The sequence below is a fragment of the Drosophila sechellia genome, chromosome 2L, assembly GCF_004382195.2.
Source record: "Drosophila sechellia strain sech25 chromosome 2L, ASM438219v1, whole genome shotgun sequence".
In the NCBI taxonomy this organism is placed as follows: domain Eukaryota; kingdom Metazoa; phylum Arthropoda; class Insecta; order Diptera; family Drosophilidae; genus Drosophila; species Drosophila sechellia.
Genome location: NC_045949.1, coordinates 13,177,208 through 13,202,226, shown reverse-complemented (window position 1 = coordinate 13,202,226; position 25,019 = coordinate 13,177,208). Strand labels below are relative to the sequence as shown.

The window sequence follows — 25,019 nt, the reverse complement described above, 5'->3', positions numbered from 1 at the left end:
AACCACAAAAGCGACATCTAGCTCTGATTTTGGAAACCTTGTGTCAAATGTAGAAACAGCTGGAATAAACCATGTCAAGTTGATTTTTCTACACCGTTCGAACCATTAGCCGTAAAATATTTAACTTTTAGAAAAGAGTATTTAACATATACAGAAATTTAAACCCATTTGAACTTTTTTCTAATTCAATAAATAAACAATTTCATACACTGATTTCTTTTATATTTCATTTTTATTTCTGCACATATAGTATACATACATACTAATTCATAAAGTTTGTTTATTATTTTCTATGTCTTGCTGCTGCTTTGTTTGCTGTACATGCATCTTAAACATTTTGTTTCTGGGATGTTACCTTTAAATATTTGCGCTCCTTTTATAATTTAACGGCCACATTCAATTCTATTGGATTCGGTTTATGTTAGTTTTTATTATTACTCGGCTCACTTTTCTTGGGGTTGAAAGAGCAAGCAATTATATTCTGTGGAATTTAGCAATAGCTTCAAAAAGTGATTTCGAAACGGAAAGATATTCAAAATATCGAGAATAGTTTCAGTTTTGCTTTGAAATCGAATTAAAGTCTTTGCAGTGATGCGTAGAATTTCAGAATTATTACTTCGTATGTTTTGGAGAGCTCTCCAGCGATTGCATAATACTTTTTAAACTGTTTGGGTTTATTTGTATTTTTTGAAAACACCCGCACATTTACCAGATACTAATGTTTGCGCTTCTTGCCATTTAGTTTTATACCCCAAACTTTATTCGTACATATCTAATTGGGTTTTTAGTTTGTTTATATTAGTTTTTATTAATTAGGACGACGCTCCAAATTTACTTTCTTTTCATATTATAATTGGTTTTATTTTTAAGTTTTCGTTTGTGTATTTAGTTAACGATATGTTTGGTATACAAACTTTATAATACCCTGGCTATGTTTTTAGTATTTGTTTTTAACTTGGGATAGCTTCGAACAGCGCAGGTTGGCAACATTTTGCTGAGCACGGGCGTATCTTATGCCACCTAAAGCCTGACACACAGATCTAGAATGTTAGGAAAATATTCGTTAGCTATAGATTGGATGATACATCCAAAAGATGGGCAGGGAAATCAAGTGGCTTGCGAAGAATAGAGGAGTTAAGCCTCGGGAAATATACTCGATTAGACACTGAAAGCGAGTTGCGGAGTTTAAGGGAAATAATAGCGACATGTTCTGATTGGTAATTATGGAGTCTTGTTAATGATTTAGCCAATTGATATACCTAATTGTAGCTTCGTTTTTTTTTATTATAATTTACTTGATTTATGTATCAGAACACGACTTTTTGGTAGAGATTCAGTTAAGAGGTGTATTCGTTTCTCTTAGTGGTTCCTGTGGCACATTCAAAAGATAGTTTTAGGGTAAATAGGTATCTAAACTCTAGTCGATCTTAACCATTCACCATCACTCACACACAGCTCACCACACACGCAGACACTCATCCTGTTGCACATGCACACTCGCGTCTAGAACCTAGACATATACATATATAGATAGACCTGGTGGCTAACTAAAAACGTAACTAAATCCCATTTAATTCTACTGGCCAAGGTTAGCCGGACTGAGCACCAATTCTGGCTCGAATTTGCTCGACGACGAGGACGACGACGCCGCTGCCGCTGTGGGCGGCGAAAGGAGTAGGCTACTGCCACGCCCCATCACCGAACCGGCGGATGACGGATGTGATTTTTGATGATCCGTGCCGGTGGTGAACGATGAGGTGGTCAATCCGCTCAGTACCACACCGGATGCGGTGGCCGGTCGCATTAGGCTCAGACTCAGACTCGTTACTCCGCTTGTTTCCAGCACCTGGCCGGGAATACAGGCTATCGTTGTGCTGGTGGATGAGGCGGTGGCCACCGTCGAAGGCGCCGGCAGCGGCAGCAAACTAATCGTTGTCGTGGTGGGCGGCAATGTGAAGGCAGTTCCCATTCCTTTGCCGGAAGTGGAGCTGCTCATGGACATGCCCAGTGGTCCGCGTACCGTCGCCGTTGCGGAATAGGTGTGCGGCAGGGCCGGTGGCAGGTCATAGCTCGTCGGATGCGACTGCGACGTGGGCAGCCGTGCCGTAATGGTGGGCGTCGTCGTCGTGGTCGTCGTTTTGGGCGTGGCTCCCGTCGAGATGCCCGGCCGATTGAGCCGAGGTATCGCACCCGTACTGCAGCTGCTGGGCATGGGAGCAGTTGATGAAGCGCCTGTTGTTGCAACAGGTGTTGTGGTCTCGTTGCTGGCATCTATTAGGGATGTCTCCTCCACCACCTCCAGCGAATCCTTGACCGTGGAGGAGGAGGACAATGACTGCGACTTCGGTACATGTTGCTGATCCTGCTGCTGCTGCTGTTGCTGCTGGCGTTGCTGCTGCAGTGCCACCCGCTGACGCACCAGCTTGCTGTCCGGCTTTTCGTCTACCGTGCTCAGGGTGGTGGCTCTCGTTATCCTCGATGTGGCTGCTGTTGATGTTGGGTCTTTGGTGGTACTACTCGTAACGGCAGTTGTGGCTGTTGTACGTTTGGCAATCTGCTGCTGCTTCTGCTGATCCTGGTCCTGATCCTGCTCATCGTCACTCATCTCGCAGGCATTCAGAGCCGTCTGCAGCTTCTTCATCTCCAGTGGAGCATCTATGAGGAACAGAAGTCATTAGGGGTTAGACTATACCATATGTAGTTAATATACCACCGCTTTCCGGCTCATTGATGATCGGCACCACGCGATTGATGGCCGTCTTCTGCTCGTTCTGCATGAACAAGGATGTGGTGGCTATCTGGCGCAGTGCCTCCATTCCCTCGTTGAGCATTTTGCTCTGGCTGCGTTTGTGCGCTAAGGGGTATTTGGGCTACAATGGATGGAAATATTTAACATAATAATTTAATAAAAAAATACTACATTTACCACCTGAAAACTAGGACCTCTCGCTATAGATACTCTTTTGCTCTCGTTTCTGAGCAACGATGTCGTGTGATCCGCATCAATCTTGTTGCCGTTTTTCTTCCGCGTCTTTTTGCTAGATGAAATGCAGTGCGATGGACAGATGCAGAAGAGGATGCGTAAAATGCAACAGATCAGGCCCAATCCTGCAGAGAAGTGAACTCTTTTAGCACATGTTCAACTGACACTTGCCATTAGCTATTTTATTGCCTATGAGAGAGGGGCCTATAAGTCTTAGTTCCGTGGTTTTGAAGCCCTTCTCGCCGGTGCCAACGAACGCGATGACGAGTCCCAGCGCCACCGTGCCCAGACCCACGTAGAGAAAGGCATTCGCAAAGGTGCTGGGACCCCGCAGAACGCCAAGGAAATCCTCATCGTCCGATGAACCGCCCAAAGAGGCGTCTTGGATCTGCCAATGGAAATGGGCATTGTCAGTATATGATTAAGCAAATAGCAAAGGGGTTTTTCATTAGAGCACAACTCAAGGAAGACAGAAGTAAAGTTTTTACTCATCAAGTATTTAGTTCTTACTAAATGGTTTTTCTTTAACATAATTACTAATCATTTTTATTCTACATTTGAAGTTCTAGTAAGATGAATTTAAAAGGATTAGTATATAAAAACATTATTTAAGTCAGGGTCAGTCTTCCTGGCGTTATGCAGTTTTCAGGGGCTCTTTAAAGGTATGACCCTATCATCAATTGGGTTCCAATGAAAACCAAAGTTAATCGTTTGATCTGGGCAATAAAGATGATGACTTATTCAGGTTTGTAGCCTGCTTCACCTAACAAATAATGCGCTGAACATTGAGAAAGTGGTGCATGAAAGAAATGTGACGGCAGGGGGATTGGGTGATAAAAAATATGAATTGGGGTTACAATTAGAGGCGGTATTACGATTACGGATAGTATGTACACGGCGGTAGGCGGTCCTTCGTGGTGGCACTTACTCGGTTGCGCTTCACCCAGCGTCGGTGGCAGGTGGCCTGCTGCTGCTGCTGATCCTGGACGCTGCAGCGTCGACCCCGCTCCAACCAGGCGGCACGTCCTTGGGCGCACTTTTCGAGGAGATCGGCCGGCCACAGAGGTGAGGTGATCGTGACCATAACCAGGACCGAGTGACAACGATAGCACGGATAGCACGACGACGACAACAACACACACAGTGGTTGCGGTTGCGGTGGCGATTGGGTATTGAATTGGTTTTATTTGGCGGTGTTGGTTGTGGGGCAGATGCATAGAAAATATATACAGTTCAGTGATTAGTTTTGGGCTGTGTGAGATCGTCTCTCGTTTGTGGTTAAGGGGAAGTACACATATCTTTAGAATATAGGAATACATATTTTTTCAAAAGCATACAATACAATTCATCACAGGAGGAACGTCTAATGCAAAAGCAATCAAATTTGTTTGTCAAACGAAATACGGAATTTCAAACTTGTTGCCAAGAGTACTTTCTTGTCATCAATTACAACATCAATGGGAAATATAGTTGGATGCCAATTTCATATCATTTTTGGTTTTTTGTTCTTTTTTCGTTGTTGGTTAGTTAGAGGAATAAACGCACATTGGAGTAAAGTAGTTAACAATTAGGAAATGGTAACTAAAAACAGTTAAACAGCAAGTAAAAGGAGAACATAGATATATAGAGAGGAAGGAAGACTTAGGTATGGAAAATATGGAACATCAACTGAAAACGAGAACACTGAAAGGAGTTAAACACTTAGATGGCAGATGGAGGGAGCACACTTCAAGACACAAGTCAAATATTTTCCAAAAAACTTAATCAGCATGCCTCATTGCAGCTCCGCAAGCAGCTAAAACATACCTTATTATTTCGGTAGCCCATGCAACAGAAATAAATCATGAAATAACCCCAAAAAAAAACTAAATATTTATAAGAAATTATTATTACATTTAATTTAATTTAATCAGTTAATCAAATATATTAATACCTCTGAAACCCAACATTTTTTGATCGATTCTGCAATATAAAATATTTGATACGAGATTGTTTTCTCTTTTTATTTATGGGAATACTGATATATATTTACTGATTTACCCAAGATTTATTTAAAAAGTACCAAATACGACAAATAATCTTGACCTATTGATGCACGTAATGTATATTACGTATACGCAATATTTACATGCCCTTTTAAGGTTGTGTCCTCCATAACTTGGCGCAAATCAAACAAACAGTATTCAATGCCAGTTTAAATTGCGCAGACAGCGAGTCATAGATGCCATCATCTAGATACACCTGTCCACCCGCGTTTGGATACACGTGCACTGGCCAACACGTAGACGAGCTAATGAGTGACTAGACCCCCCGGCCTGGAGCCATCCTGCTTGCCTGCTCGGTGGAGCCGTATAAACATGGCAATGTCACTAAGCTAGCCACCAAATATGCTGCGTGCCAGTAATAAGGCAAATAAAACGACACACAAACGGGCTGGCCTATATATTCGAAGGAGCAAGGAAACCCCAACAGATATATATATGTATATGTATGACTGACTATATAGTTGGCGGTTGAGTATATAAGTGAACATGATGGACTTTGTATGTAGTGCCACATTTTCTGGTTTCGTTTGCTTTTCGTGTGCAAAATCGCAGTCACACAAAGCGAACGCCAGAGGAGAAAGAAAACAAGCAACCAAAAGCTGTTGGAAGGAAAGTAGTGGAGAGAAAGTATCGATCGGCTGCTCCACATAACTATGGCTGGAACTGGAACTGTAACTGCTGTCCTGCCCTTGACTTAATGTAGGTGTAATCAACAATTTGCGACGCTGATTGACGAACACCGAGCAGACTCAACCGAAGGCCAACCCGTAGACTCCAAAAGCCAACGCACGTACGCAAAGGCGATGCACGAAAAGAGGAGCTATCCCCACGATTCGTAGGGCGGAAAAGGTGCAAAAGGACGAGGTGCCACCTCGTTGGGAAGTTTCAAAATATTTGACTAACTTGTCGACTGACAGGCAGGTGTTGAGGCCAGTAAGTGCAGGCGAACTTAACAAAGTTACTAGCCAAAATTGGGATAAGATTGCCGCATTTACTACCAAAAGGTTTTAAAATATTCCGTTACTGCTGGTTTTTTTGGCTGATTAATGAAAGGATAGCCTAGCTTTTGGGTTTTTAAGGAAGAGGCGTTTAGGGTAACTGTTGCTTTTGCTATTTAAAAAATGTATGGGATTAAACCATTAACTCTATTCCCATTAAGCTAGTAAACAATATGTTTATATAAATCATTCCGCATTAATTTAAACAATTTTTTGTTTAAAGTTTATTGTCAGTCAGCTGCTTTGTTATATCCCCCAAGCAATCATTTTACGGATGCCTATCTAATATGCATATGTTTTCGCTATATTATTCATATTGCGCATACGCCTGCTGGGACACATGGCTTTTTGTATGTTTTCAGCAAATATTTGCCATTTCATTTGATAAAAAAAAAACGCTGCCCTTACGCACACGCTATGTATTCATTAAACTTTCACCTTTCCCAATGTTCGATATTTCGCATAGCCAATTTATAATCATCAGGTTGGCTGATATCTCTGTTCCTTCGATGGATTTTTGCTATTTATATGGGCGTCAGGCACCAAGTAGCTTCGCCTTTCCGTGTGTTGAAACTCACGCAATGCGAGGAAACAAACAATACCAGAAATAAAGGTTAAATAGAAATGTTGTAAAAATTACAACAAAGCGTCGAAAGTTCATTCAATCGGATTTGGCTTATGAAGGCGACAAAACGCTAATGAACATCGCACACGGAAGCTTTTGAAGGAAAATGGGCTAAGCTGGGTGTAAGAACCTAATGGAAAATCGAAAGATGCCCAAAAATCAGCTGAAAATAGCATTTTTAATTGCATAGCAACGTCAATAAGTGTGTATAACTTATATTCTTAGTCCAAAGTAAACCTTAAATTCTTTATTAAAGAGCAAAGAGTTGCACTAGAGTTCCTAGAAAATGTTCCACTTCTCCTGCTGTTTGGTAATATTTCTTGCTCACAACGAGATCCCTAATTAAACATGTCGCCGACGCAATAATGCTCATATAATTTATGATAATTAGTGGCTGAAGGTCTCACAAGCGTTATCCGCAGAGTGGTCACATTTATACGTAGATTAGTGAGTTGTGGGCTTTTCCATTGTTATTATCGCCATTGATTTTTGTTTCCATTGTATAACAATAAATTGTTTTGCCGCAATTGGCTGGCGGCGTCGAAAATTAACATGTACTCGTCATCAATTTCTCCCTGGCGAACAGGAAGTGTAGGCCATTAATGACAGCAATTTATTTGTGCCCATTGATTGTTTGTTCAAGTGCACAACTTGGTTTGCTTTTATGTCGATAATGTGTTGAATTAATTGAAACATATTTATCGTTAATGCTGTCTAATTGGTTAATTTTTAATGCCTTTATTAGGCTTTTGGGGATCCGGCTTGAGGGACCATACCATGATTTTTGCTAAGACTTTAAATGAATATAATATTATTGTATCTGTGGATTTCAATTCAAAACTTTTGCTGCGAAGTTTAGAATATTTTCACTCCACGGGCAAGATTATCTGTTCGCACCCACATCGCTGTCTTTCGACAATTGAAAACAAATCTGTGACAGGACTCGTAAGGAGGCAGATGCCGACAGCCCCGGCGATTTGGCCCGTGTACAATTTTATTATGCAGCTGCGAGGGAAAGCAACGGCTTGAGCCGAGTGGCGCAGAATCAAGTGCAAAATGCACTTGCAAAATCAACTGGAGGAGGGCAGGGGGACAGGATGTTCGGACAGGTGGGCCGAGAGCCAAGGAACGTGGCTGGGAAAGAAAAAGTGCGCAGGCTAATGAAAAATGCAGGAGTAGCCGCAGCTGGAGCTGACACACGACCAAGTCGTAAAGAACGAGGTGGTAGCTAATGCTATACTGTGGTTAGACAATGCAGCAGCACCACAATACAGGGGCACTGAGAGGAGACATTACAGGCAATTTCACTAAACGACACTGAAATGCCCAGCTTTCGAGCTGCCCTTCATCGCCCTTGCCCTTCTCACACTTCAGCAAGTCCAAGTCTAGCCTGATGTGTCTCTGTTTCCGGTTGCTGTCCGGGTGTTTTGGTGTCCGGAATCCTGAGGCGACTGTGCTCAAGGTGCTTCACGGCCTATGCGGCGAATCGGAGCTGAGCTGTCCCGAAACTGGCACATGGCCAGGGCCACGGGGCGAATGTGTAACGGCTTCGCCATACGCTCTTGGTACACAAATCAGCATTAAGCCAAGGTCCAAAGACAGTTCATTAGGCCAAGTAATGCTCGGGGCTGGTCTCCATATTGGGCACTTCAACGAGACCGCAGTTTGAAAGCTCAATCAGGGATCAGGTAAGTTTGTTTATAAATGTAAGCTAGAAATCATGTTACAAACTAAAAGAATATAATTAATACAATAAATCACAGTAATTTGTTGACGAAGGTTTTAGTCCCAAATTAAATTATTAAACGATACTTTCTTTGCATTAGAAGCTTCACTGTTTTCAAACTGCATTTTTCCACACAGCTAAGTGCTCCCTGCACTCTAAAAATACGCTTGGCTCATTTTGTTTGTCCCACATCTTGGAAGGCACTTCTAATAAAATTGATTTGATTTTAAATTCAATTCGCGTAAAACGCACGAATCGATGCGAGGAGCACATGCAACACATGGGGCCCAGGACTACCAGCCAGTGGAAATCCCCAGCCAAGGACCAAAGAAACCAACCGGAGAGATCTGCTGCCCGACTGGCCAACAAAACAATTTAAAGGCAAAGCCACAAAGGAAAGTGGCGAAGTTTTCCCAAACGGAACCCGGGAAACCGAAAAAGATAGCATTTAAGCGCAGATTGTGTAATGAAATCAGACCATATAGAATATATATATAGTATATGTATATATGCGATATGGAAGAGGCAAGAGAAGAAACAGCGCCAGTGGCACCGCAAATTAAAGTCGTTTTGCGGCTAAATGTGCACAGTGGTGTGGCTGTGTGTGAGTACCGGTCTTGCGGACTTGGACTTCAAACGGAAGTAGACATTTCTTTTGGATTTTTCTTTTTGCAGCCGGATATCCGGCCATGAAATGTAAACGTCGCAGCCGCGTTCGTTTCTTTTGCCTTTGTTTGCCTAATGAAAATGTCAAACGGTCTGCCAGAGTCCCGGTTTAATTGAATGCATGTGTCGGACTTTGAAAAAAACGTATGAAAAATCCAATGGGACGGATAGTGAGAGTCAAGGAAATGGCAAAAGCCATCGATCAGCAGTCTGTTCTGCGCTCAATTTCACATTTCAGCGACGGCACTATAAATCAAGCCAAGGGCTGTGGAGAAGGCGCTGAAAAATATGCTACATAATTTGTTCGCAATAAAATGTGCTTAAAGTGCTGCGCCAAGCACTGAGGCACTCGAACGACACTCGACAAATTTTCCTCTTCCATTTCTTCATTTTTTTTTTTTTGGTGGAAAACAATGGAGCGGGACGAACGGAAAATGCATGTCGCTGGTTTTCGGTTCCGTTCGATTGCATTTCATTGCGCTGCAAAGTTTCGCCTTTTCCGGAGCTCTTACGTCCCCCTCCTTTCCCGCTGCCTTCCTTTCATTTCCAGTTGTTGTTTTTGGCAAAAAATAGGGGAAATAGTCTATGGCAGCCTGGGAAACTTTTTAGCCACAAATGGCAGTAAGTCAAGTTGACAGAAGAAGCCAAGTTTAAGTCAGGCCTTTCAAGTGCACACACGAGTGCTGACCACAAATTGTGCAATTCTCGGCTGCCACATTCCAAGGCCTTTCATTAGCCACCGAAAATTGATTAAGTCCTTGTCGAATTACCATTGATTACTTACTGCCACCATTTTTGTTACTTTTTGTTTTGGCTAAGCTTACCACACGAACGTATACAGGTTGCGAGCGAGAAGAATCACATCGAAAAGCTTTAGGATTTTGTCTGCGAATGGGTTTTCAGGGATGGAAGACTTGGAGTTTGATGATACACATACTTTGAGCCTGGCTTTGTAGATTTTTTAGAGTGTTTCTCAGCTTTTATAACAATCTAATCAAATGTCTATTATAAAGTATTTGTTAATAATTTTCTTCTGAGTGTAGTTATTTTAGGTAGGTAGGTAAATTAAAGACCACAAAGAAAACATTATTAGATTGTTTATCCTTAATCTGGTTCCAAGAAACTTTGCCATGACCACAAGCCATTTAAAATATTTGGAAAATATGTTGTATTAGTATTGTTAAGGCATGTGTGGGTTAGTCAATAGGCCATTTTGCAGTGCTTAGTTCAAAGATACTAGTTGATAAACTCACTCTTGTGCTTTGGCTTGCGGTTAGTCAGCAAAAGGCTCGTTGGTTACACAAAGCATTTGAAAGGGTGTTGGTTTGGGTTTTTATACAAAAAGAAATTGATAGATACCCCGCCGTCAGTGAAATAATCCGTTTTAAATGACAGGCCATTGGTACCCACATGTGGGAAAAATAAAACATACAGTGGAAAATAAATAATGTTTTTTTCTTGTACGTAATTAGGCGCATGCGAGAAACGCACAGACTGCAAGATAAATTTATTAAAGAGTTGGCTGAGCGAAATTAGAGCGAGACCGATAAGACAATTAAAATGCACGCAGCGGAATAACATTTGCATTCCATATATAAATATATATATATGCATATATAGACAGAGAAGGGTATATAGACTTACAGATAGAGAAGAGCGGAAAATATAATAAAAAATGACGAGCAAGGTAATGCAAACATGCGAGGAAAAAATGTTGAAAATTATACGATAGTTTTGTTTGTTGTTCAAATTCCGGCTGTTTTTATGTCCCAATATGTTAAAGTTCAATTTGGCGCACACACACACAATTGCACGCGCACACACACTCACACATTTACATAGATAAACATATTTATATGGATTTAAGCTACTAAACCTAGCACGCTACTAAGTTTTTTTAGTCACACAGAGCACGGGCCACAGCACAAAAAGAGAGAGAGATATACATATTATATAATGAGATACAGAGAGAGAGAGAGAGCATTGTGATTACAATTTTAGACACCAATAGAGGAATAGAATCGGTAATGGATCACAATAACTAGACTTCTTAAATTTAGACTGTACCTAATTGGCGATCTGAATTTTTCATTGATTTTCATTTTAGCAAGCGTTGCATACTTTTGGGTTGATTTCTTTTTGGGGGTGAAATAGGTGTAATTAAATGTCGCGTACCTGCGTTTGAAAGAAATGAATAGAAAACAGTGTTTAACAGGAGTATGAGTGTGTGTGTGTGTGGGTGTGTTTCCGGTGTTCATTTTGGAGTTTTAGTGCGTGCTTCGCATTGAGTAAGAGAAAGTAGGAGAGAAAGTAGAAAGGAAACCATAGAAATCTTGTCTCGTGTGTTTGTGAAATGAAGGGCTTAAATTCAAGCTTAAATAAATTATAAAAAAGCAACGATTGAAGCTCGCAGCGTATATATTCCCAGAAGAGTGCCACATGTGTCGACATAGATTAAAAAAATCAAAAACAAATTTATACAAATGATTTTAATGTGTAACCTATCGGTACTGGCTTTATACATACTTTTAAGGGCTTTTATAATAATAATTCAAGGCTAAGTCTGCCCCAAAAGTATGCATACCATAGTAATAGGTGCGCCAAATTTGTTTGATTTCGTTGGCAAAATAACACTTTATTACTTTATTTTCGAAAATTTAATAGATACTTTTTTGATGGTGATGAAATGCGCTTTATTGGCTTGGCTAGGTGGGGCTCGAAATTTTAGTTTGAATTTTGGTTGGGTTTTTAGCCGGCATTGCTAAATTCAAAGGCTTTCTAAACTACGAAAAAACATTTCCTTACATTGTACTTATAAATTGTATTTGTTATAGGAATCACGCCAACTCTGACTTACCCAGACCGCTGGAAATATATATGCATTTTGACTTACAGAACCCAAATCGAAAGAACGACAATACTCCCACCCAAAAAGCCTTTTAACCCACAGCCAAAATATATGCTGTGTGTACACGTTTTGGTATTTCCTTTTTTCTGTATTTCTTTTCTGCTACCTTATTCGTTTTGTTTTCTTGGGTTGTTTTTGTTTTTAGCGCTTGCTTCAACATGTGAATGTTCCACAAAAAAATGGTTTTGGGCCGAAATTAAAATGTGCATTTCAATTTAAGGCAAAAGTTTCACTTTGGCTGTCGACTCGACGCGAATCGGTCGGCATTGTCAAAGGGAAAATTTTTTTTATTTGCATTTTGCCGTTTTTGTAAAACATTCAATTTGATTTTTTCATTTGAATTCTTTTTTTTTCCAAGCGTTATTTTTTGTTGACTTCTTGATTGGTTTGACTTTGTGGAACAAATTTCGCAATTGAATCAAGTTGAGCTCCTAGATCGAAAACGGGAATGAGAGGCAAGTAAGCTTTACAGAATCTTTTGGGAAAACTTGATACCATTTTGTTTATTTTATATTAATGCATTTTGCTTGAGTGTTTGTTTGGCGTTTGAGTGTTATGTTTATTCTTTTGTGGTTTCTGTTGGTGGTTCGTTTTTGGTTGTTAGTTAATGTTGCATACTTTCTTTTAGTTTATCGTTTGATTGTTTCATATGTCTGTTGTTTTCTTTTGTTGATGACTACAAATAAAAAAATCAAAGACAACAAATCAAGTAAGAAACCAAATAAAAACTTATGAAACTAATTAATTGTTGAGATAATTGATAAAGAAGAGAATGAGAGCCTACAAAATGTATTCTATATGTAAATTGAGTTCAATTGGCGGTTGGCAAACTTGTTGAGTTTCGGCACTGATTTATGCTAATTACTTCGGCGATAGTATGTTAATTAAAACGCTCTAATTTTACAAGAGCCACTCATTATGCAATTTATGGTATTTGTCATATATGGCGCCCAACGTGGGGCCCAAAGTTACTCAAATCTGGCGCCCAACGTGATACCTTAAATAAGTGGTATTAAAGCTCAAGGTTTTTCTTTTCGTAGGCACTCATTCTTAGCCTAGGCATGTATATTTGATGTGGATGGGCACTCAGTTCACACGGTTGCTCAAGCTTAGCTGGCAGTTCTTGCAGTATAGTCGCTGGATCCTTACACAAAACGCCATGGAGGGTCGTTCAAATCAAAGCAATGAAAATGCTTGTAAATATTCAATGCAATTCTGTTGGTCGAAACCGTTTTTCTCGCTAGCCCTGCTTTGCAGTTAATAAAATATTTAAAATATTTAATTGGCTTCGGCATAATGCTCAAACACACACCAATGGCAGACCAAGAAAAATATTTTTAATATTTCATGTGCAAATGCGTATTGGGCTTAGTACGAAACGTAATGAACTTAAGCGAAAAAAATTTGAAATAAAAAATGAAACAAAATTGGCATACAAAAGGAGCGAAGAACAGACAGATAGGAGGGTTAGGTATGTTGGGAGAAGAGAGGACATCAAATGCAAAGCAAAGTGAATTATTTACAAGCATTTTCATTGTACTTTCAAATTACAACCAACTGCAAGACGGTAACGTAAGCGGCACAACGCAATTGCATAGAGGCAATCACGCAGGTGATCATTACGTTACACATATACAAAGAAACACGTGGGACACTTGCACGTGATGAACGAACGATAGAACGGAAATAAAACGTTTGCTTCCATATTTTTCGGTATGCAAATGAGTGTTTTCTTTTTTCAAAATGGATGCTTTGGCACTTACTTCCGGCGGTGGCGGAGGCGGCTGCGGCGGCGCCGGGGGCGTGGTCACGTATGTGTTTTTCTAGTTACGCAATTGGATTACATCGAGATTGGCGAAAGTTAAAAATCAAAAATGTAAGATTCAAGATACATAATTTGTGTGATGTGTTTTACGTGAAACTTATGCAAATATCGGTAGGCGAAATTTACAGAGTGAAAGAATAGTAGTTTCGAGTAAAATGAGTGAAACAAAAGGTAGTGAAAAATTGTCTTAGTGCGTGTTTAGCAAAATAAAATGTACAATTTCGTTGATCCGTGGATCCGGAAAAACTCAACAGATCCATGGAACAATCTATCAAAACTAATCTATAATCAGTGTAGTTGTTTTAAAATAGTGGCATAAGTGTGTTTCAAATTAAAAATTAGTTGATGTGCTTTATATTTGTTATGTAGGTAATTTGTATTTGATATTTCATAGCTCGTTTTTGGTTTTAGTTTATCTGAGTTAGGTTTAGAGAAGAATAGTTAGAAGCACTTGCTTTGGATACTGTTGAGTACTACTCGACTAGTTAATAGGGTGCAGCGTGTGAGTGGGGAGAGCGCACTAGATATGTCTGATCTGTTAGTGGTTTTGTGGGTGAAAAACTACACACGTCTTTGATTATACTGACTTTTATTTATACGTTACATAGAGTTTAAGCAAGTGCAAGTAGGCGAAAGTGGTTGAGATTGCTTTGGGTGATCAGGGGCTCTCTGTTGGGCTGGTGGGGTGGGTTGGAGTGGGGTGTTATTGGCTTGAAGGCGGGGTCTGTGCAATGTTTCAACTACAGTTGAAGCTAAGTGAGGGACTGGGTGACAGACAGATAGTTATTGGTTTATAGAAAGTTACACTTAGTGGGATAGAGACAGAAGGGTTAGGCAGAGAGCTAGACAAAGAGAGAGATAGTTGGATAGCTATAGAGAGAAATAGAGTTAGAGAGTTGAGTAAAAGCACTAATAGTTTGCTGAGAATTGAATAAAGGTGGTTAAGCTAGTTGTACAGCGCATTTAGTTGTTGGCTGGCAGAGCTCTTAGACTTGAAATATATAGTATCTATGGATATATCGTATATTATAAAATTGTCTACTGAGTTAACAGTTAATTCAAGACTTGTTCAAAAGCGGCTCTACGTTCTAGAATCGGTTATAGTTGGGCACACACTAAGTTAATTCCAAGATGAAGTAAATAGTTGGAGAAAAAGTTTAATTCTATTTGGTTAACCTAGCATAGAGTTGCCACACTACTTAAGAAAAAAGTATGCTCTGATGGTAGGAAACTCTGGGGTGTTTCTGAACTCAAAATAGATATTGTGTCTTGGGCTCGAAACTTGGGAATAGAATAGAGAAGGGGACGGGTAGATAAAGATAGATAGTTGGGGAGAGAGAAGTACAGATCAGAAAGATAGTCAGATAGTCAGATAGCTTGGGTAGTATTGGGTGGAGGTTTTCGGTTTGGATCGGGGCTGGAAATTAGAATTTCTTTAAAGCTGATGATTTTCACTTGACGACTTTTAAGAAACTTGCGCTCTTTGATTTAGGTTTGGGTTCTTAGAGGGTCAAAGATTATATTTTCGCTTTACTGAACTTGTTTTTGTTTTACTTTAGGGGCTCTTCAGTTCAGAAGTGGACAGGGATATAGAGAGATTCTTAGAATGTGGTTTAAATTTAATTAGGTATTTTGTTTGGTATTTTATATTATTACCCATGACTCAGGTGGATAACGAGGAAATGGAGCTATTTCTTTAGTTGCTACATTACTAGGCAACTCAAGTCTTCCACCTAATTTTCGTAGCTTTCTTCTTCTCGCCACCCGAGATTTCGATCTTAGCATCAATGCGGCCTGCATCTTGGTGTTGTTTTTTTGTTCTTTTGGTTAACGGTTAAAGTTCTTAGTTCTTGTATTTATGTTATACACGTCAGTTGTCCGTTGTACAACGGTGCGTATGCGTCACGTCAGTTATTGCGTATCCGTTGGGGTTGCGTTCACAGTTCGAAATCAATGGGATGACACAGAATACAGGTTTAGGAGCTTAATAACGTCCAAAACTAAATGTCACGAAGTCTGCGCGTTACGTCGATCGTGAGGGCAGCATCCAAAAAGAAGGCGTGCTTTCAGTCCGATTACGGTTAGGGTTACTTTCTCAACTTTCTCAACAACTACGAGAACGTACTGATAGGCACAAAGAGGAGGAGTATAGAAATAGAAGCAAAGAGTAATATTTATGTTAATTCTTGTATCTGGTTTTTTTCAAAACAGATCCCTATGTGTAGTGCTGTAGTTCTTGTGGTGGTTGGTTTTTTGGGGGTTTTTCTGTAGCTGTGGCGTTTGAAAAACTGCGTCAGCCTCGAAGTCGAAGGGCTGGCGCAGTTGAGTGGCGGGCTGAGGATGGGCTGCGTTGATCGCCAGTGGTCGGCTGCTGTTCTAGCTCCGTTAAGTCGTTCTTGTTGGTTGGTTGGTTGTGTTGCTGTTGTTGCTGTTGCACTGTGTGTTTCGTATAGGCTGTGTTTTTTTCCAGCGGTGATGCTTCTGACTGCGCCGGCGACTCGTCCTGCGACGCTCCTGCGGCGAATCCTGGATCATAAACGGCGTGAAGTACGGGAATCGGATGATCGGATGTGGACTCGACTGTGGTTATGTCGTTACGTAGCGCGGCGTAACGCAACGCCTGGCCTTTTGCTACGTAGCGTTCACGTCACGCGGCTTTGAGTTCGTAGGAGATTTCATTTTCGTTTGGATTTTGGCATTGAAAGCTATAAACATTTATTTATATCTATGAATTGACCGTTTTCGTTAGCGCAGCGTTAACGTAGGCGCACTGCGTTTAGAATGTAATTGATTGCTCGACTTAGTCTATGCATTATCTAATTTAATCAATTTGAATTGTATTTTTCCTTGTTGCACGTAGAAAAGTCTTTGAGTTTAGTTGTAAGTTGATCAACTTATTCCTTTGGTTTTAGTTTCAATTGTCGGCTTAGGCTAGTAATTAACGTTAGTGACTACGAAGTTGAGTTTTAAAGTTAATTTCGTTTAGGCTACAATGAGAGAAGGCAATGTCGTTGTCGAATTTTATTGTTGAAGTAACGCTTATTGGTTGTTCAATATATATTATTTCGGTTCGATCACATTTGGTGCAGTTAATTTAAGTTTTTAGTAAGTAGAAAAAATATTTAAAGCTTTCTCGTTATTTTTTGTTTTTTCTGTTCGTTTGCTGTAGCACTAAATGTCATTATTGCCTAGCTATATAAAAGTCAAGCCCAGACAATATTTGCTCGTTTTGATTTATCGTTCTGTTTTGCTGCTGTTGCCATTTTCCGAGGCATAATTAACGTTGTTTTGGTTTATACTAAAAGTGTCTTTATTTATATTTTATTAGTTGATCATATCACATTTGTTGCAGTTTTCCAATTCATGGCGTTCGGTTGTTTGACTCAATTCATATTTTGCTTATGAATGTTTTATTTGTGTTCTTTGCTGCGGCTCCATTTAAAATTTTCTGTTGAATGAATAAATAACTTTTGGTTTCAATTATCAGTTGGATTAAGTTGGCGGCTTGGTTACTGTGTGCATTGTTAAGGCTTTAAATCAATGGCCGAAATGTTAAATATTGTACGTTGTTATGAATAATATTTACTTTTTACTTTTGTGATGTAATCGTTTATTTATTATGGATTGATATATTCATGCTGGAAAACTGAATGTTGAATGCCATGGTTGATCATTTTATAAATTTAATTTGGTACAGTAGCTTTTTGTGTTGAGTATTCATATTAAGTTATCGATTGATGTCCATGAATATAAACGAGAATCCGTTTGCAAACAATGGAGTCCGTGTCAATAAACCAAATTATTCATTTAAGAAGATAGCTCCACTTGAACGCACCCAATGCACTCTGGCACATATTCGACTTGAATCGATTTCATTGCCATTGCCCCTCGTGAATGAAATGCTAAGACATGTCGAGTGCAAAGTTTCCAGGCCGTTGCAAATCACTTGCAAAAATCTGGTGAGTAATGCAAACATGGAAAATATTTATGGCATATAAGCCATGTAGCTGCCCTGCAATGCCATAATTCAAATGGCAACTCTGAGATGAGAAAAGAAACGGAAGGCCGTGAAAAAGTTACGCCAGCTTCGAGCTGCAACTGCTGCAACTGGAATTCATATGCAAATCCTGCCGCGGAGGCAGTGCCGCACCAGGGATGCCTTCCTTTGTTGGCCAAGTGGAGCAGCGACCTAAGCAAAACTGGCAACTGCGAGCCGAAAATTTCAATAATTCAACAGCGCAAAGCGGAAAAAGTCACTCGTTGAACGATGCAGATGAAATTTTAATGAAATACAGATTCATGCAAAAGCCACACACGCTCTCAAACGTAGACACCCATTTGCACAGCCCTTCATACAGCAGAGTTCAAGAAACTAGCGGCAATAATATAAAAGCATATATTCTGCTGGGGTTTCGAGAAGCCGTTTTGATTTACATACACGTAATTAATATATTATATATTTTATGCTTAAAGTAATGTCGATAATGTTGAGAACCTTTTATTTATTATAGATGTAGTCGCATTGTCAGTTTTTTTTAATGCAGCTATATATTGATACACTAAAGAATTCGCGTTTTTTTATGTGTAGATTCTGGACATGTTATCGTAGATCCGAGGTAGATTTTAACATTTATAAGTGCATACAATGTGATGACCTTTGCTGTGCTGGCATACAATGCAGACTCGTGGTCGTTAATGGAGAAAAACATGACACAGGCGCAGCTGACACAACAAAAGCTGGCTGCCTGACTCCGACTGACTGGATGCAACGCCTAAAAGATTGCTACATTTTCGCAATTAAACACAGACGCAGCACACACACACACACTCGCAGCATTGGAATGTGTGCGTGTTGTGTCCGTGTGTGTGCGTTTCGCTACACATGTTGCTATTTGGCAGCTAGTCGCCAACAGGGGCAGCAACAATGTCACGCTGACAACATAAGCGCATAAAAAGTATACTATGAAAATTAATTTGTGCACCATGATTTCGCCATGTAGCCAGGCTAAAGGCACAGAAGTGGGTTGGGTAAGGATAATGGGTTCCGGAAGAGGGGAAATAATATATGACGCTTTACTGTAAATTTCATTAACACTGAATTGCCCTATTCTTTTGTGAGAAATCGTCTGCTGGGTGCCATGCATTTTATGGCCAATTCTGTAGAGTGCATTATGGGAAAATTTATACAGCTCTACGGATACGCTATGCTCTTGAAGGATATTCAAGAGATTTATCCCAAGGGCACTTCAATTTCATCAGCTTCCCCCAATGATAGATGGTCGATAATAGTTTAACCTTATACTTTCAATTATAAAATGTCATCAATCACTCGCCCCAGGCAATGTAATTATTGTAAACGATTGCTGTAATACAGCTTAAACTCTTACCGTACAAAACCATTACAAGAAATAATGTTTTGCGAAAATGAAAAACTTAAATTAAATCAAAATGAAGGTGCAAGATATTACCAGGTAACTTTACCCTTAACCTTTACTCGTGGCCACTTTGCGGGCTATTATAAAACATTATAGTGTTTTGAACTTATGCAAATTCAACTTTCACATTTCGACGGCAGTAAGAAATGCAGCTAAACCCCGGAAATCAATATGCTGGCAAAAAGGAGGCACGAATGTGGCCCATAAAACCGCAGCCAAGTAGCCAACCAAAATCGACTGTTGCTCAATTGCAACTCTAGTGAGTGCATATATCTCAGGTTAATTAATGTGAATGCCGACATCTCATGGCATGGAATTTTTGGCACAACGCCCACCGACTTGTTCACCTGGTGTTCACCTGGTGCTCACCTGTCTCGGGCACTCGACGGTCGCCTTGTCTGCAGGTAATTAAAGGCGTGCGAGGCGCCCCTCGAGGAGGAATTTGCATATGCCACAATGCCGTGAGAAATGGCAACTGTCCTCGTTGCGAGTCATGTTATTTGATTGTTGACAGCCATTGAGGCGACCGAATGTGTGAGTGAGTGTGTTGTCTGCTATTTGCTGTTTGCTCCAAATTGGCTGGCAAATTTGCCCTGGCCAACCGCTAACCGGTGTTAATTGAGCATAAGTTATTGAGCTGTTTCGACTCCAAATTTGTGCCAATGTAGCTTATTATTATTTAAACAAAAAATTGCATAATCAAAATAAACGAATGCAAATCGATGTATTTATATCATGAAGCTCAACCCTTCATAAAGCCATTTTCCCATTTTGGTAAGGCAAATAAATACCCCTCTGGGAACATGAAGCTGTCCCAGCAATTTTGGAGCTGTGTGCAGTGTGCAGAATAATTTGTGTCTTTTTAAATGATTTTTATTGTCGATGGCAGCGGCAACAATCAACAACAACGCTGTCCAAACTTCGAAGATAAATGTTGGCGAATGGGGATGAGCAAACAGAGAAAAAGCATCGAGCCAAAATCGAAAATTAATTTAAATGCGGCTTTGTAATAAACGAGAAGGGTTTCTTGCTGTGTGTTTGATGTGAATGAATTATGCAACAATAATTCAATGAAGCCGCCGCAAAGTATCCAATAAACAAGGAGCTGTCGTTGGTTTGGTCAGATCCTTTTTATACCCATTACTCGTAGCGTAAAGGGTATACTCCATGAAGGTCGAGATATCCAGGTTCAAGTTTCTTTTTCAATATTGCTTAAAATTTAAAAAGTTATTTCAAAAGATGTTTGAAACTAAAACTAACCGCCGCTAGGTGGAGCCCACGTGCCAAACCAAGAGCAGTTGCTCTGTCAGTTCGTTATCTTGATTTTCCTCCCAATTCCCCTAACTGACGGGTATCCAATAGTCGAGCCAGTCGACCATAACGTTCTCTCTTTTTCATTTTGTGCCCAGGCATGATTACCACTTTATTTGCGAGATGGCTTTTGGGTAAGTCGGCATGGAGTGGCGAATGAGGCTGTGCACTGGCAATATGTCAGTTACAATTACGAGAACTGGGCAAGACCGACGTGCCTGACAAACAATTACCAGCGACCGCCGAGAATTGCGAAAAATGGGCCACCAGGATGTCCCTGCACCGATATAGAGTGGTCAGGATGGGAAGATGGCGCCGGATCTGGGCGACAGTTTGAGTAATTATTGAGGCTGCATTCTGAGGCAGTAACAGTCCCCAGTGTCGCACTTTCTTCTTTTTTTTATTTTGGCAGACATCTCCTGTAATTGGAAATTAAATTACGAGCACGACGAACGACTTGTCCGTAAATCAAGGCATTTTGTTCGCTTGAGCGTAAGCGATTTGATTAATCAAACTGAAATAATCACCATCGAACGGCCTCGAATTGCTGATTTCAGCATACTGATGATTCGAAAGCCGTCTAATAGTCTGTCCTTGACATGGATTTTCAATTAATATGATTGTTATCTAAGCTGGACAGTTGAGCAATCTAAATTGGAATAGCATTGAAAATCTGAAATGGATGCCAAAGGCACAATTACTTGGAAAAAGGTGTATGCACCTATAGATACTAGATACTGGAATGAATTAGTTACTAGAAGTAACTGGTAGTAAATCCGTTCTAACAACCGTTTGCAGTGTGCAATTAATGCTAATGCAGTTATTTATCTCAAAGTCACCATTTTGTTTATTCATAAATTCAAGGCACCCTCCCCCCGTGAAAATCCCAGCGAAGGTAGCACGTTTATTTTCACCTTTATTACAAGTCTCTTGCCCATTTTCATTTTACACTTTTCCCGGGGACGTGGAAAGCGGCGACGTGGGCGGGTGGAATAAATGGCGATGATGATATTTTTTCGCATTTCTGGCGTCCGCCATTTTGCCGCGTACTTTTTTGCCTATTTTCCAGCTAATTTACTAGCTGTTGTTTTTGTGCACAAGGCGCTCAGGAATGCATAGATACACACACACACACGCGCGCGGATACGCATACATAGGAGCCATAGGAAAATCCATGTCTCTCTTAGCGATTCGAGTGGCAGAAAAGGAGACTCGAAATGACTCTGGCGTGGGTCCCTGGGAATATAATAAATTTCAGCGGCCGCCAGTCGCATTTGCTGTTTACTTTCTTCGCTTTTTGCACTTTCTCTTTGGCACTTTAAATTTTTTTATACACCCAGTTTTTGGCGAGAACGCAGACGACTTATTGTGGATGTGCACTGGCACTAAATCCCCAGATGTACGATCATCACACGAAACTACCTCTTATGACAATGTGCACGATTTTAAATTATGTCGAGAAATGCCTTTTATGTACTTGTATTTTATGTACTTGTATTTTAAATATGTCTAAGAACATTATCTTAAGTGTATTTATATCCATAACATTTTTGTATCTATTTGTTATCCAGCATACTAGTAAATTTTTAAAGCCTATAATAAAGACTAAAGTTTAAGACTTTAAAGTCCGAAAGATAGCTTGGTATATATTCAAAGAGGTCCTAAATGGTAATAATAGCTTTCCATCAGCTAATGGGTATACTTGTGTCGATTCAGTGGAATTTATTTGTTTTGTGGAAATAGTTTTATTCGCCTAGAACGGCGCATCCGCCTTCAAAACGGTTCATACAGAGATTTCTTTTGTGCGCACGTTTTGTTTAATTTGCGCAAGTTTAGAGCTTTATTCCCCATAAAGAAGTATCCATATATAATATATATATATATAGTTGATTCGCTGCCTATGCAACTCAAATAATAGCGCAGTGCTGAGTTTTTTAATTTACCACTCATGCACTCATCCAGGGCGCATTAAGTGAGTCGTGATCCAGGAACTTTAAGGACGAAACTTAAAGTCGCGATGGCGGCCACCCTGCACTTTTATGGCACACATTCAGTGTTGCCATTAGCCTTTTACACAACATTTGGCAAGTGGCGCCACACGGAGGAGGTGACCTGGCTGGGAAGCTGGGTGGAAAGAGGGAGCCGAAGTGGGTGGATGGAGCCTGCCAAAGCATTTTTTCTCCTAAGTCGGGGAGGGTGCATTATCAGGTCGATACAAAGGCACATTATGCGCTTCCGATTCTGGGATTGTTGTTATGCATGCACTTGCCGTCGTCGTTTTTAGCATTTGCCTTGTCGATGCCGCCGTTATGGCATCGCCTCAAAAATGGGGCTAGTCGAGAGGAAAGCTGCACGGACACACCAAGCTGGTTGACTCCTGCCAAAAACTACTTGTCCTTATTATAAATGCCATACATGCACAAAACAGCGTGGGTGTGGGATGTCAGAGCTGCTTGCACAGCCTCGATTGAATATTTCTGAGTTTCTTAGAGTACATTTATGATAACTTCATTGAAAATGCATCCTGCTGATAATGTGTATGTGATAGAATCAGTGGTGATACCTTAGGGGAATTTCAATTTCCCATAATAACTCAATAGCATCCCGAAAACGTATCAATTTTATCACATAAATTATTTGCTCATCATTTAATAGATTATTGGTTTCGTTTCCAGTTTAAATATAGGATATTAAATCTTGATTAAAGTGTTAAGCACCATTAAGATATGGTTTATAAATCAAATGAATACTTCCACCTAAAACCATTTCACACTTCCACAATGTTTCATTAATAATCAAATAAAACTGTAGACCCTATAGAAATTTATATTTTACCTAACTATCATACAAAACCAATCACCTTTTTAAAGATACTTTTACTCCCTATTGAAAAATATATTACTAAAGCATAAGATACGTATGTTAACCATTGAACATAAATTTAGGAGAACACTCAGAGAAAACTAACACTCAAACAAGGATAATAGAATTATTCAGCATGCACAAGACACATAGCTAGCTCACAGCAAAATCGGGGAATAGGAATCATAGATATATATCATCGGGATCAGGGTTGGCCAGGATGGGCCCGGAATTACCTCGAGGTGCTCGCACACGCAGATGCCCTCCTCGCAGTAGGCGCATATCTGCATCTTGCGCCCATTGACCCCCAATCCTTTGAAGATCAGCTGTGGTTCATCGGCGAGCAGTGGTTCGTACTGCGTCTGCTGGACTCCGGTGCTGAACTGCAGCTCCCTCAGTTGCCGCTTGAGACCACCGCCTGCACCACCAACACCACCACTGGCACCGCCAGTGTCCTGCTCGAAGGCGTCGCTCCTGCGCATCCTGTACACGCTGCACTTACGCTCCAGCTGACCCGGCGCCGGCGGATGCATTGGCTCATCCTCGTCGTCCAGTGTCTCGTCGGCGGTCAGCGGTTGTCGTTCGGCGGAGGAGTCGAAGAGGAGCTCTTCGGGTCCTGGACGCCGCAGCTTAGCCACGTGGCCGGGCGAGGCCATGGGCGTGGCCGGCGTTACAATGATGGCATCATGGTGGGGAACAAACATGGCGCCGGCACCAGCTAACTCTGCCTCCGCCTCGGCCGCCATTGCGGCTGCAGCGGCAGCGGATGTGCTGGCCAGTGGCGGAGACGTGGGCGTGGCTGTCTCCAACGAGGTCACTGTCGTTTTAACGCCGGCCACCGCCGATGGCGACACCTCCATCGCCTCCGCTTCCATATGCGAGACCAGCGGCAGCGTGGCCGTTGCGGATTTGTGCAGCTGTCCGGCGGAGATGACCGGATGGAAGCCGGCACTGCTGCTGCTGCCGGAGTGCCGGTGCACCAGTTTCGGTGAGACGCGTCCGTGGGATGAGGCAAACTGCTGGTAGGGCGTCTGCCCATGATGACTAAGCGGAGCGGGTGCGGCGTGGGCGGGTCCATGGGAATGGGAGTGGGAGTGCGCGTAGGCGTGGCCATGGGAATGAGCGTGCGAGTGCATGCGCAGCTGCGACACCGACTGCGTGTCACCCTCCTCGATTGGCAGTAGGAGCTTCGATTGCGTCGTATAGGTGGCGCTGAGTTTCCGTCCATGCGGCTGCGGGGCACGCAGATAGTTCTGGGGCAGCTGATGGAATTGGCGCGACTGGCTGCGAGTGGGCGTGGATGCGCCCTCGGCGGCATGATCGGATGCCAATCCGGCCGCCTTCGGTGGATGCAGTTTAGCCTGGAGCTGTTGCGTCTTCTTCTGCTGGCGTTGGCGCTGCCGAGCCTGGCGCGAAGCCAGGGAGGCGCCACCAGCAGCTGCATACATCTTGATCGAGGGGAGGGACTACGGGTTTGGATACGATTACGGGTTTGGGTTTTGGGTACGGGTTTGGGAAGCTTCACCTCTAGTTATACACTAATTACAGGGGATTACATTCGGTTTTGGAGTGGTTTTGTCGACGGACCTAAGCTCAAGTTTAGTCTAAATAATTAATATTAAATATCTTTAATAT

At 41.3% G+C, this 25,019-nt stretch overlaps 1 protein-coding gene across 7 annotated transcripts; it reads right to left on the bottom strand.

The window, feature by feature from the left end:
• Positions 1–437: 437 nt before the first annotated feature.
• LOC6617880 (mucin-5AC) lies at positions 438–24,935 on the bottom strand. Of its 7 annotated transcripts, none has more exons than XM_032727762.1 (7): positions 15,433–16,057; positions 13,715–13,774; positions 3,912–4,019; positions 3,173–3,371; positions 2,927–3,108; positions 2,711–2,870; positions 438–2,655 (listed from the first exon to the last, which is right to left on the bottom strand). In XM_032727762.1, exons 1-7 carry the CDS (start codon positions 15,574–15,576, stop codon positions 1,577–1,579), a joined length of 1,932 nt encoding a protein of 643 aa, XP_032583653.1. In that variant the 5' UTR covers positions 15,577–16,057; the 3' UTR covers positions 438–1,576. The 7 variants fall into 7 exon arrangements, with proteins under 7 accessions (XP_032583653.1, XP_032583654.1, XP_002042188.2 ...); XM_032727763.1 differs by having other exon boundaries at positions 2,930–3,108; positions 15,433–16,056; XM_002042152.2 differs by lacking the exons at positions 13,715–13,774; positions 15,433–16,057 and adding an exon at positions 23,621–24,935.
• Between the last annotated feature and the right edge of the window lie 84 nt (positions 24,936–25,019).

Coding starts and splice junctions, on each gene's coding strand:
- LOC6617880 (XM_002042152.2), bottom strand. CDS start 24,832: ATGTATGCAGCTGCTGGTGGCGCCTCCCTGGCTTCGCGCCAGGCTCGG. Junction 3,372..3,911: donor GCTGGGTGAAGCGCAACCGA/GTAAGTGCCACC, acceptor TTCCATTGGCAG/ATCCAAGACGCCTCTTTGGG. Junction 3,109..3,172: donor TATAGGCCCCTCTCTCATAG/GCAATAAAATAG, acceptor ACTTCTCTGCAG/GATTGGGCCTGATCTGTTGC.